We start from the raw sequence: 15,000 nt of genomic DNA, 5'->3' as shown, positions 1-15,000 counted from the left end.
TACCATTAGCAAAAAGAAAAAAGGTAACTCACGTGGAGTTTCCTCGTGTTCCTGTAGAAACCTCTCCAGTACAATCCGAGCCATTAATGAGGGTGCATAGTCCACCTTCAAAACAGAAATAGAAAATTAAAACTGTCAAGTTGTGCAAGCAGTTGATATTCCACTATTTTGTCAACACTGAAGATTAAGTCAATTTTAATCAACCACAGCAAGCATCATTCATTAAAATCTTTCCCACTCCCGGTGGCTTCCATCACAATAAAATTATAACAAGTATGATCTGTGCTGTTGAAAAGAATAAATGAGTCAAATTTATTGAATGTAATATTGGAGCAAAAAGGATGAAACAACTTGGAAATAGTATTCATCTAAAACATTGAAATGGTTTTTTCTTCTCCATAATTTTTTCCATTGGTAGCCCAATATTATTTTTTATTCTAGCCATCCTTTCTTTCCAATTATCTATATTTACACTGCTTCAAATGCAATTTCAAAAAAAAAGTCCCTTTTGTTAGTGACTTTTCAGAAACTGAATTAAATGTCCATAGCCATTAAAAATATGGATTTTATTGATTTTAGTTTATCTTTAAAAACAATTGAAATTTTTAGAAGTTCTTTATACATAAAATATCTTATTTATTTAAAAATAACTATACTGCAGAGACATTAATAAAAACAATAATAGTACCTGCACTGTAAGATCACCATCCTTAGCTTATTGGAAATGTTTCTTATCAATTTAGTTAATACAGAACCCAAGTAAGTAACTTTCTTTTTTATAAAGAATCAAACAGAAAACAAGAAATATGCAATCCAAAAGTCATTTTAATTAATTAAAAATGCATGTATGCCTTTGGAAACACATTTTCTTCTTTTTGGTTCTCAGGTCTTTTATTAACCATTGATTTAATTTCACCAGAAAATTGGTGTGTGTTTTTCAAGAGCAATAATGCTCTCCTAATACAAGTCTTTTTATCTTAGGTGTAAGATAGCAAATGTTCCCCATATATTATCACCACGAATTTTTCTTGACAGGTTTTCAAGTCCCATATTCATACCAAAATTTTCTCTTGATTTAGTAACTAGGCAAAAAGGCTGGCTTCATTTGTATGAACAGTCTTTTCAAATATGTATGTACTTGGATGCCCTTAAATTCCCCAAGTAGAAAGAAATGCTTTCCACGAAGCTGCTTATTCCTAGTAACCCACATCAGAGCTGACACATGAAAAATGGTGAAATTACTGAAGGTAGTCCAGCCTGAATAAGGACTACCTTATTAGTTCAGGTACTTGCATCTCCCTAATTTTCATATTAATCATGTGTCCATCTTTCTCTGAAATAGGGCCATCATGCTTCATGTCAGAATTTAGCATGTAAGTAAAATTCATAGTGCTTCAAGTCTCACTTGAAAATATTTGTGTGGAGAGAACAGAATGACTGATTTTATTATTACTAATAAAGTGATATTTCCTAAAATGTTCATTGTTAGCCTTGAAATAGTAAAATCAGTATAAAGACATTTATAAAATCAGTGATGACCGCATATATAGTCCCTAACCCCAAATCAACAGTAAGACAGTATTCTTGTTTAGGAGATCTGCTGCACACTGTAATGTACCAATGTTATACGTCTCTCATCAATTTTTACAGTTTCCACTGATTAGATATATATTGACTCATAAAGTATTACCATCACATCAGTTGTCACCAGATGCAAACATATGTCATTTAAGTATTAACTATCATATAAAAATGGCAGATTGGTTGTTTAGAAGCCATAATCTGGTACCAGTCATTCCCAAATTTCTCTAATGCATTAGCAATCTCTCAGAGAGTATGCTTATCTAATCTGCAGACAAAGGAAAGAAAAAAAAATCTTTAAATATTTCTTTTCTTGGGTTAAATACTGCTACCTATTCATGGTAAATAACAGGTTTATTGATGTAGAAAAAAATGTGTGAGTTAAAAATTTCCGTATTACTAGAAGATGGAAGTTGAGGTCAGCTAAATAAGCTAAGCTCCTCAGAAATATCCATTAAAAATTCAAATGAATATAAACTGTTACTATATAAAATTTATGCCATCAATATCATCATCTATAAAAATGAGTACCACATTTGCATCACATTCTTTCTAGATGCTGTATCTAGAATACTGTTAGCCCACCCTTCTTTTTCATAAAGGACAATCACTAAATCCCTAGTTATAGCTCAGATATCTCAAGTTGCTAATAGAATCGACTCACAACAAACAAGTGTGGAGACATTTAAAAACCACCTTGCTCTAGAAATAGAAACAAACAAACAAACAAAAGAATAAAATACATATTTTGCTAGGAGGAAGTGAGAAATGCATTCTGTATGTTAACTGTCCTAGCAAATGGTGTAGACATTGCCTGGACTATTAAAACTAGTAACTGATGGGTAATTGCTCATTTGCTGACTGCAGTGGCGTACAGCAGACAGAAGCTCTGAGAGAAGCCATCCTTTTTTGCTAATGTAACATGTAGAACTTGCTGCTACTGCAACACTTAATGCTCACAGTACCCAGTCATCTTTAATGCAAACACACATTTTCTGCCTTGCTTCTATGTTTTCCATTATAATGCAACACGAAAACAGTATACATTTCATTCCATCCCTATGAGGTTTGCATAAGCAGTTCCAAGTCAGACTAAATAGTGTATTGCTCTTATTACAGTGGATAAATATTTTAAAGTTTACGAATTAAATATTTTATTTTTTCAGTATGCTCTCTGCAACTATTCTGAACTTTTTACATCTTCTACATTCACGGGAAATCTTTAGGGTTTCCTTTTTTCAAATGTAACACTATTATTTGTTTCCCCAAACAGAAGCAGATCAGAGTTAACAAATAAGTTCAATAAATCTCTTTATACTTGGTGTTAGTAAGAACAATATGCTTCTTCATATAAAGAAAGAAGCTTTTCTACAAGGCATGTATCTTTTATTATAATAAAAGTTTGCTAACAAAAAATGAATCAAGTAAATGTTACATCTTTAAATATACAATTCCTCTCTTCCTTTTTATAATTTTGTAATAGGTAGTACAGATTTTCTTGGCATATGGCTCTTTACTTGACACAGGTATTTCTCACACTAAATTAAGACAACACACCTGAAGGAGAGCACATCCTAGGCTGTTTGGTTGAAATTTCCCACAAAATAAGAAATCAAGAAGCTTTTATACATTTGCCTTAATAGGAGCACACTAATTATGTTAACTGATTTATTAATATATGAAGTTCTTTGTCCAATTATTAAAAGTACAAAGAGACTAGGGAGCAATTTAAATGTCTAACGTACCTCAAAATCTTATTTTTTTAAAGGTTAATTATAATTCTAAGCAAAGCCACTCTAGATAGGCCCCTTAGGTTTTATGCAGGTTTAAATAAAATAATAACAATAACATTACCTCATTGGCCAGCTCCAGGAGCACTGAGGCAGCTCCATTTTTCCCTACTCCATTCAGGTACCTAGACAAGACAAAGCCAAGTGGTAAAGCAGTGACAAGAAAAGGCCAGCGTAGACTTGTCAGCATCCCCTGTGTGTACACGTTTCTCCTGGGCAAATGCCATGCTCAACTCTAGTTAAAGTATGCTACTGTCAGAGAAAAGCACTGAAGGGAAAAGGATAATAAAACAACTTACCTTAAAACCACTGGCAACTAACAAAGTTAGGAACAGAAGGGATGAACACATCAGCTTCCCCTGTTTTTTCTTCCCAACATGTAAAGTGAACACAGAGGTAATTTCATAAAGAACTCTCCCTATCACCCTGGCTTTCCCTATATCACAACCATCTCATGGAAAGGAAATAATTTCACTCTCATGGTTTTAAAAAGGGATCCATGTACCCATATCACCTTTTCTATTACTTTTGTTTCACCGAGTTGGTTGACACCTTGTTAAGAAAAAAATGGACCAGACCTGTACTTGGGTCAGTACACGTTTAATAGGAAACACAAGCTATCATCGCCTGGGCCCTTCATTTCTGTCATAACCTCCAGCTCTCCTTACTCCCTAATCCCACTAAACAAACAAACAAACAAACAAATGCCTCCCCTAAATCCATCCCAAACATGGAAGCCAAAGTGGTTTTTTTCAAAACAAAAATGTGAATGTACCTCCTTAAAATACTGCAAAGGCCCTATATTAAATCTCAAGATTAAATTATAACAATTATAACCACTTAACAACGCTTGTAAGGTTCTTCAAAATCTGGTTCCTACCTACTCTACTTGGCCAGACTCATCTCTAGTCACTGTTGCCCTCTCCAATCTTTCCCTGGAGAACTCATGTTTCTGCTTATGCGTCACCCTCTTCAATCCACCACCAACCAGGAGTAAGTTAAGTGTCCCTCTGGTGCAATGAAGGAGTACCTTGTACATCTGTCCATCACAACATAGCATATTGTATCTGCTAGTTACTTATCCATGACAAATCCATCCACCTCTAGAAGGTTGAAAACTCCGTGAGGGTAGAGGAATTGTATTTAATTTAATTTATTACGACTAGCACAGTTCTTGGCTTATAATAGCTATTTTTCTTTAATAAATGATTATATATATACATTTCTTTTAAAATTAAATATTTTTAAAGTCCTGTCGGCAAGAATATAGAATTACATATAGACATTTTCTCTACAGTCTACTGTCTGAGTTAATAAATTAAAAGTGTTTGATTGTAGAAATCAAAGTCAATATAGACAAGATCTTTCAAAAAAACTGCCAGCAGCAGATACTAAATTATATTATTTCCCAAGTATGCTTATAAAGATGTCTGATTTTCCTATAAACGAAGTGGAATAAAAGGAAATTATTCAAGGTGGGGAGGGTCTCAGGAGCATTATAACTTCAAAGTAATTCTAACCAGTCCATTTTCCATATATTCAGGTATTTCATGAATAACTTGTTTGGAAATCTAACTGGGAAGTAAGTGCTTTCAGAAGCAAGGAGAAATAAACGAAAAAACTCAAGTGTGGTTTAGATGAAGGTCCCTGGGAAATAGGTCAGCTAGGAACCTCATGTCAACTTAACAACATTTCCATTGCACTGATAGACCAGCTCAGGAATGACCAGTCAGTTCGATTCTGACCAATCAGTTCAGTCAAGTAAGACTCACTAATTGTGTGTTTGTAATCCCCCAAAACGCACATTCATTAAAGGTTCAGATTCTGGGTCAGAGTCATTAAGCCTACGCTGATATTAGGTTATCTTCACAACATTCTGATCAACATTCATTTATCCCATAAATATTCTTGACAGCTAACTATGTGTTGAGCCTTACTCCAGGATCTGAAGCCGCAGCAGGGAACAAAACTGTGATTTGTCTGTGATTTCTGCTATCACAGAGATTATGTTACAGTGGAGAGACAGACCACAAAAAGACAGAAAAATAAATACATAATGATATACGGTATGATAAAACGTAAACTTAGATGGGTTGGTCAGGAAGCACATCTCTAAGGAAGTGATACTTGAGTAGAGATCTGCAAAAAGGAAAGCAGCAGCCATGGGAGGAAGAGCTTTTCCAGCAATAAAACAATACAAACAAATGTCAATGTGCCTGGGGTGTCAGGACCAGGAAAAGCTCTAATGTGACCAGAGCAGAGCTTGTGAGAGCTGACTGGAAAAAATGAAAGAGGGTAGCTGGACCCCAGACCATGGCCTGTGCTAGAAAACTGTTGTTCTGAGTCAAAATCACATGGCTTCATATAAATATTGCATCAATCATTATTGTGGTAATGACCCATGGATCACTTTCATTAAGTTGAAAGAAACAAGAGATGGTCAAACAATAATAATAACCCACTATATCTATATAGTCTATATAATATTTGAAGGATGTCCATACTTAACACAGTGGAAATTCCTAATTATGAGCTTGATAAAACTTTCTAGTTGGTCGTATAAAGAAAGCAAATCCCAGGATACTGACAAAACCCATCTGGGTTCTCTTAGCTCTGAAATGGAATCAGGACCAACCAAGGTCTACCGAAGAGCCTTCAGATGTTGAGAAGGGTAGACCTGCTTCTGAATGCCTATATTACCCCATCTGTTTCCCAAATATATCCTGTAGCATTTCAGAAGTGCTGGGGAAAGGAAATTAAGTTAAAATTAATTTGAAGTTGTATATGTCCTTTCTGAGAACTTTGATCGTCCCCCATACCAACTGACAGATCAGGTTTATTCACATCTTTAGATATGCAGTCAAAGGGGCATTCTAATTACAGAAAATATTAAGGACATAATCAGATATTCCTAACACTATCCTTCTCTGCATCCTCAAAGCACCTGTGTAAACTTCCAGCACAGACTTTTCACATGGTTAAAATGGTTTGTTTTTCTCTGTAACTAGAGTGGAAGCTCCTTGGGGTAGGGCTACACAAATGAATGTTGAACCTTCATCCACCAGATCCTTAGCAAAGTTCTGAACTACAAATGGGATATAATAAGGATGTGGTCCTGAAAACTACATTAGGGTGTCCTGGGATATCTTCCTAATGCCTATTTGCAAATAAAAACTACTTTGCACAGAAGATACATGTCACCCTCTAACTTTGCCACAGGAAGACTAATAAATGTGTATCTTGTGGGTGAAACCATCCTTAAAAGGTATTCATAGAAAGTCCATTTCAGTGTGAAAGATAACATTAGAATATAAAATTAAGATAATAAGTAGCGATTTTAAATACAAGGCAAAGCTATTAGATCTTTAAAATTTCCCTAATTATAGTGATGAAATTTCGAAAACCTGCCAATTGAATGAAGTTTAATCTGAATCGCTAAAGCTAATAAAGTTGGCCTACAGACAGTGTGTGTTGGGAGAAGGGAGGAGATGGGAGACAATATTTCTAAACATTGACGGAGATGTGCAAATCTGACCCATTTGTGAGCGTGCTTATGTGTGTGCACACATGCCCATGCACCCATTTAGATGGACTTAAATAAATTTTACCGTGTATGGTTCCTATCTGGCAATAAAAATGCCATTAGTATGGGGGGAAGACCAGAAAGTTATTTTCAAAATGAACACTCAGGCTGTGTCTATATATGCACAACATTAGGAATAAAAGAAGTTTCCTCTGGTTCAAAAGCTTGAGAAAACATTTTTCTATTGATATTTGGATATTGTGAAGTTTCAGTTAACCATGACGGAATTGTATTCTGGATTATATGATTTTAAATACAGACTTTGAATTCTGAATTGAGGTCATCTCAATGCTATCAACAAGGCAGAGACTCAGGAATTCTCTGGTATTGCTAGTAGGAAACCATCACAACCTTTCTAGGCAGTAATTGGCAACATATACTAAAATCTTTAAATGCTTATTATTTATACCAGTAATTATAGATATAGGAATATTAAGGAACTAATCCAAAATGCAAAGACATGCATCAAAATGTTTATCATAGTATTATTTATAATATTAGAACATTGGAAACACATATGTTCAACAGATGAGTAATTCAGTAAATTATACTTTCATATAATGATAGCAATGCAATCAATGTTTACGAAAAAGCTTTTTACAAAATATTATGTCATATACATTTTTCCAAGTATAAAGTGCAGGATTTGTAACTGCACATATATAATAGTATAGCCTCATCTGTATATTATACAAATGGATGGACAAAAGACTACAATGAAAAATATTCCACAGTTATCTCTGGGTACCACAATAACAGGCAATCATTTATTCCTTTTTTTATATAGAGAGAGTGCCAAAAAATTGTATATAAATTTTAAGAAAAGAAAAAAACTGTATTAAAATCATGATATTCAATATATACTGATAACAAAAGATGAATACAAGTCATGTGTATACATTTTTTTTGGCACCTCGGGTACATACACCATCACAAATGTGCTTAATTTTCACAATGGGTGAGTATTCATTTTATGAAAGGAAAAAAATTAAAGCAATTTCAAACTGGTAAAATATGTTCTGATATAATACAATTTGCCTTTATTCTAATTAGATGGAAAACAAAAATCTTTTAAGGCCAATTCACCTTAGAGAATACAGGAACATTCAACTACATGTTTAGAGCAAGACGCCCCTGAGGTCAATTCATCTGAAATGTAACAACACAGCTGGGCTCCAAGCTCAAAGTGCAGGACGGAAAGTCACCCAGCAGCATGGTAAAGTAAGAAACTAGTCAGACTGCTCCCCTACTAGTCTGTCCATTACAACCTAACTTCACATTTTTGTTCTAGGTGTCGTGACTCCTCGAAATAACTCTCACATTTAAGTAAATGTAAAGAGATACAAATATATTTCTGTATTCTCATTATTATTCACTAAACTTCATCACTGAGTAATCAAAAAAAAAAAAAAAGATTTTTATTTCTGGCCTAAACAAAGTATGCTCGTAATTAGATATACTTCTTAATGAAACTAAGATTTTAAAAAGCATCACATAGAGATCTTGGAAATAATCTATTGAAACGGCCTTTTTACAATGAGAAAAATGATTATTAGAGGGCAGCCCCATGGCCTGATAGTGGATCTCCAAATTTCTAAGAAATGCTCTATTTTCCTTAGGTTAAGAAGGCTTGAAAATCCGGACATAGAAACATACTTTTACATGATGGTCTAAGACTAATTTTCACAAACAAGAATGTATTTTTTGACACGTAAACAACTTTTCAGTCTTTTTCTGGAGGGTCTGAAAGCCAAAGCAGTTGTTGGTTTCACAGCACTCCATGGGCCATTCTTATTTTGTATGTAAGGTTTAGGTCATTACTTTAACTTCAATGATGATTTCACTATGGAGAGTATGAGTTTTGACCAATCAATTCAAACTGTACAAAGACTTGTTCAGAAAGACATTCTCTAAGACACAAAAGTGTGTGTGTGTGTGTGTTGTGTGTGTGTGTGTATACGAATATGTATAGGTGTGTGCGCTTATCTTTAACAGCTAGTACTACTAAAAACTGCACATATATCTACTATCATGCACACCATACTGCATAACTTTTAAAAAAATCTAACTTCAATAACTTCTCTTTTCAATAAACACTTCTCAATTCTTAAAAAAATGACTTTACAGAAGCATGACACCAACATTTTATCTGTATAGCAATTTTTTTCTTTTTAATTAAAGTTTATTGGGGTGACAATTGTTAGTAAAGTTACATAGATTTCAGGTGTATAATTCTGTAATACATCATGTATATGCCACATTGTGTGTTCAATGCCCAAAGTTAGTTCTCCTTCCATCACCATATAGTTGATCCTCTTTACTCTCATCTATATAGTAATTTAATTCATAAAATTTTCATGCACAAAAATCATTCATCTAAAATTAATGGTGTCCCTCTCACCACAGAAAGGTTGATGTGTCAATCTTAAGTGTAATAATTTAAGAGCATATTTCAAACAGTTTTCCTTACCAATATGCCCTTGAAATATTTAAGAAATCAACCGATAATTTCTAAAACAAACCATTACCATTTACCATTACAAGTTATTCAGTCAGATGATAGCACTGGTAAGATTTCCAGAGTTTTTATAAAAGAACTATTTAAAATATTCAGTTTGTTCCAGGACAGAGTTTGAAAAACTATTTATAATAAATTAGGCTAAAATTAAAATATGTCCTGGACACTATAGTGTTGATTTAATGCCCCAAATTTTCTTTTTTAAAATACAAAACCTCTTGTAAAATATGACAGATGTACATTTTGATATATCTCCATATTTCCTTACTTGATATATGTCTTATTTTTTCTAAAATGGTGAACCCAGTATCTATGATGTAAAATACAACTGCACCAAAATTCAATTATATTTTCAATATATTTTTGAACTTGATGATCTAAATAAGAAATACACGAAAATTAGTTTGAAAACTTCACACATATGTGTGGATATATGTATGTATGAACACATATACCTATACAAGTCACACACAATAAGTTCGCAGTAGTCAATTGAGATTTCACAGTATTTTAACAATTTCCTATATAGTATGTTACACACTTAATCAAGACAGCCTCACCATATTCTTTAGATCTACAAAACAAAGCATTTGAGAAATCATTCAAAAATATATTCGAAGTCTTCAATAACAGCCTTAAAACAGAATGCTTTGGAATGTTATATAGAAAATTAATTTAGTAATCTAATTTATTCATAATTATTATTACAATTAATAGGTACTATGATACCCTCTAGTGGGGCAGGCAAGTCATACCTCTGGTAATAACTTTCAATCGCTTCTGATGTATGATGTTTGGCATGTGTTCTTTTAATATGTTTCTGAAACAAAACAGAAAAGATCTTTATGTTGTGTCACAGATGAGGTTCACGAACAAAAATCACATTTCTTCATCCCAACGTCTAGCATATAGGTCAAACTAAATAACACATTGGGAATTTTGGTGGCGGTAGGTCTTTTTTCCTTCTACTCTATGAATCTATGCATTTTAATCTTCATTGCTTGGCTGGGATGACTTCAGACTGTACCACAAGGTACAGTATGTATGTAAAAGCCAAGAGGGTCATAGTAATTGAATCTAAATAAGTTTGCTTGGGGTTGCAGAGGGCAAAAAAAAAACTTGTTCTCTCTTTCAACCTTTATATTAATTTTCCCTCAATTCAATTCCATCTAAGTCCTCTGTACTCTAGTTTTACAATCCAATTGCCATTTTTAACCAGGACGAACATTGTTTAAAAACAACTTATTTGAAAACTACAAAAAGTAATTCCATAGAGACTTGCCACTTGACTGACACCTGTCATCTCATGATAAATGACTCCATTTTCTGCCTCTCTTGCCTTCTGCCACTCCAGCAATGGTCATTTATCATCATCTCTGTCAGCAATGGAAAGCGGCACTGACAGTGCAAGTCAGCAAACATTTAGCACATGGAACCACGCAACACAGGGAAATTATTATTGTCAGAATAATAATGGTTTAGCATAATTTATTACAGGTCCACCAAATAAGCAAAGGCTAGATGTTATTAGACAGATGGATGGGTAGGCTTGGCAGGCCTCCACTGAGACGCAGGCGGTGCTTGATGTGGAAAGGAGAACATCCTCCAACCCAATCAGAGAGCTGGCAGTTCAATTACAAAGAAATAAAGGGACATTCATCATTCAATTAGGCACCTGTCAACCCTCACAAAGGAGAAAACTTCTAACCTGGTACTCCTGGGAGAAGATGCTCAGCAGAGTGGCCTGCGATTGACTGGAACAAATAAAAGAAGGACAAAGTTAATTACTGGAGTGCACGGCAAAGAAACAAAAGAGAAAGGAGCTTCAAAGGTAGGCCTGCTGCCCTGTAATCTAACAGAACATGAAAACAAGTGTGGAAAAGTTGTTCCAGATGAACACCTCAAACAAAGGCTTCCTGCTGCTAGGTCAAGGAGAGAGAAAAAGGGAAAGGGAAAAATGTGGATGGTCGCAAAGCCAACTATCATATCTTTTGGATTTTTTTTTAAACTTTAGAATGATTGTTAATTGTATCGGTAGCATGCAAATGGGACCATGTGTTAAAAGGGACCAAAAGAAGGCAAGGTTTATTTCCATTAATAAATGAGAGAGCTAAATCCCATAAACAGTAGGAAACATGCAGTTCATTCATTGCAAACATTCTGAAATTTATTTTGTTAGGAGACAGGTATTTTCTTCTGTAGCTATTTCAGATTCAGGGGGAAAAACTTCGGCCTTCACTAAAAGCAGCACAGAGAGCACTGGAACATTCCCACTGAAACCAGTGTGCTTGGGGAATAGAAACTTTGACAGCAGGAAGCTCCGGTCCTTGGAGGACGTCACTCCCAAAGTGCCATAAGCCTTCTTCATCTAAGACACCACGAAACGTCAAACACCTGGCAATGAAGCAACCTGGAAAACATTCTTCCCAAGTGCGAATTTTCCTCTCACAATTGTTAAGATTTAAAAATGGAACCGAATTTTGTCTTTCTCAAAAAAAGCAATCAATACCTTACTGCTACTCTTTCTGATTGCTCTCTGCAGATATATCTAGAACTTATCATTCTTGAAAACAATTATCTCTGATATATTTTCCCAATGAATTCTATCTGAACAAATTATAAGTGTTAATTCTTCAACTTTTATAGTACACCAAAGCACTGTGAATAATTAATTTTTTTTCCTATTCAAGAATGACATCTCAAGTTCATCACAGGTAACATGGGGAATGTGAAATAAAAACAATGACACCATATTTCTTTATTTACCGTCTCAGTGTTGTGATTTTCTGTCTCCCATCATAGACCTAGCTTCTAAACCCTTTCTACACTTACCAGATTACAAGAGTAGATTAAAAAAAACTACCATAAATGTTAAGGAAAACGTAATTACCAAAGGATGGTTTCAATAACTCAAAAGTACTGAGAAATTATTGAATACAATTACAAACTCATTATTTTTTTTTTAATTATCCTTTAAAAATGGAAACTACCCTTGAAGGAGCCAATTTCATATATATAAGATCTTCCTATTATGCTGGGCTTGCCTGAGTTTCACATGCAAATCACATACACTAGTAGGGTTGCTGACGAGAATCTTCCAAAAAAGAAATTACAAAATTAAGCCTTAATCTTTATAAACCACGCAATAAGTCAATACGTTAGATATTTTTGTGCAAAAAATGGAGCCCTCTTCATTGTACAGCAAAATATGTCAACAAAATATGTAATGGTACACAAAACGTCAGTCTCAGTGTGTCAAAAAATGTGATGGAAATAAATGTGCTTACAATGAACAAATTGGGGACCAATGACTAATAATGAGGAAACTATAGTGAGTAAAAGAAAGGTGTAATTGTAGATACCCAGAGTGGTAAGACTAAAGAACAGTTGGAGAAGTGAGTCCTGGAATAACAGTTCAAAGTGAGAAGCTGGTCAGGAGTTGAGAGTACTGAATAAACTAAAGATGAAATAATGTCTTTATCCAGGGAAATGTCTTTAAACTGCTTAGAATTCAATTCAGCTAAAACCGTGGACACAGCCTATGGAGCAACTCATTTTCTCAGTGGCCTAGAGGATTAGAAAGAAGAAGATTCCAGCTTACATTGGCTTGACCTAAAAAGAGAAAATGACTTACTTAACACGGTAACAACAGAAAGACAGACCTTGGACCAAAATGCTTTGTGCTTGGATAACTAGACAAAGCTGTAGAGAACTAAATGACCCCTTCTGGGTAGTTTGCCAGCCTATACTCTGGTCCTGTATAAGCTAAGCTTATGATAAGTCTCACACCATAAAGAGTAGGAAGGTCATTTCAGTGCAACAAAATACATTGGCTCCAGTGTATATCATTTGTTACGTTTTCCCAGCGTGTTAATTCTGAGAAGGTCTCTTTTGAATACCACAGTCAAGCAGTATTCACTAAATATCTACAAGTCTGAAGGTCATGGGTAGGGACAACTGTACCACCAAAATAAAAAATTAAATGAGGTGAACATCAATTGACTTAAAGGAAACTGGCAACATATACGTACACACAAAAAAGCAAAAATTGGAACAGTGTCAAGTATTCCTATATATAATTTTTTTAGGGATTTGGTGACGTAGATCATACCCTGAATCCTCCCATATTTCAGGTAGGACTGCCTTGGCTTTGGAACATACATGTATCACGTAGCATTTAAATTGACATATTCAAAAATAGTCCCTTAATTTGCACAAATGCCCAAGATTTATTATTAAAACCTCTTTAAAAATCAGTTTCATATTTTTTTCCCATGCTCCCCTCCCAAATTAAGTGCATCCCCCACCTGAGAAAAGAAGAGCATGCAGGTGTCTCCCTACAATAGCCATGTAAAACCTTGCCCGAGTCGTGTGACAAATGGCTACGTGGAGCAGCAGTAGCAGTCATGTTGCAGCAAACTGGGACAGGAGCACGAGGGCAAAGCCTGCCTACACACTGAGGACAATGGGACAGGAAAGAGCCCAGGTTCTGGAGGACACTGCTGAACTGCTCAAGAGATCATGAATTGAACACATCATTTTTCTTTTAACCCTCAAAAATAAACAAAAACCAAAAAACTGTCCAGGTTCCACGTGCCCTGGTAAAAAGGAGACACGATGGAGGAGGGCTCAGAGACAGGGTGCTCCATCACGATGGTGCATGTACGGGATGTAATACATGAAAGGGGTTGTTCATTTTTATTTTTAGACTTTCGAATTCTCTTCTTAGTTGGCAGCTACGTACTCTGTTTGGCTTCCTTAAAATGGTTCCTCTGTGTGTCACTGTGTCACTAAATGGGTGTTCCTAGAGATCATAAATTGGTCTGTGGGTATGATTGTTCCACACACTTTTAAACATTGATGAGGTACTCTGTACCTTCATTTTATATTGTATTCAAGACTTTTCAAATGCCAAAGTACACAGGCAACAAACCAGTTTTCCATACAATATTTAATTCAACATGCCCCAGACCCATCCAGTTAAGATAGTAACTTAGTAACCTGAAAGATATTAGAGAAAATGAACATCAGAGGGTTAGATGGGTGCAGAACACTCTCAAGGCCAAGCTCAGCACAGACTTAGTTGCAACATTCATATGAGGGGGAAGGCCTCCTGTTTCCAGGTGGAGACTGAAAACAAGTAGAATCTTAAGGAAGATGATACCACACATTTTATGTCCTTCATCTTGTCGAGTACTCAACTTCTGAAAAAGCCCAGAAAGAAGTAAATACCGTTTATCAAGCTCCTTTTGCTACAGAATCTGGAAAGCTTAAATGTCTACACTCTACCAGGGCTCAAAATCATCTAAGCAAAATGAGTCTTATTTCTGAGAATCGAGGATCAGTAAATCAGCTAAAGGGAAATAAGGCAGGATACTCCTACAAAGCATTAGGCTTGGAGACCTTACAATTACAAGGTACAAACATCCTCTTTAAATCTGTGAAAGAAGACAATGGAATGCTGGCTCTATGTGGTTAATGAGGCAGAGTACTGGTCAAAGGAAGGTTTCCTGTGAAAGCTTACTTTT

At 35.0% G+C, this 15,000-nt stretch overlaps 1 protein-coding gene across 3 annotated transcripts in view; it reads right to left on the bottom strand.

The window, feature by feature from the left end:
• The window catches only part of CDIN1 (CDAN1 interacting nuclease 1), a 223,145-nt gene that overhangs the window by 153,199 nt on the left and 54,946 nt on the right, over positions 1-15,000 (bottom strand). For all 3 annotated transcript variants that reach the window (XM_081049980.1, XM_081049981.1, XM_081049982.1), the window contains exons 2-5: positions 11,181-11,226; positions 10,228-10,292; positions 3,436-3,496; positions 33-105 (exon numbers count right to left, since the gene is read on the bottom strand). In XM_081049980.1, coding sequence (XP_080906106.1) covers positions 33-105; positions 3,436-3,496; positions 10,228-10,292; positions 11,181-11,226 — 245 coding nt within the window. The remainder of the gene's footprint in view (positions 1-32; positions 106-3,435; positions 3,497-10,227; positions 10,293-11,180; positions 11,227-15,000) is intronic.

The sequence above is a fragment of the Rhinolophus hipposideros genome (assembly GCF_964194185.1).
Source record: "Rhinolophus hipposideros genome assembly, chromosome: 5".
NCBI classification, from domain to species: domain Eukaryota; kingdom Metazoa; phylum Chordata; class Mammalia; order Chiroptera; family Rhinolophidae; genus Rhinolophus; species Rhinolophus hipposideros.
Note: the sequence above shows the minus strand (reverse complement) of the source record. Positions and strands in the feature narration are given on the sequence as shown.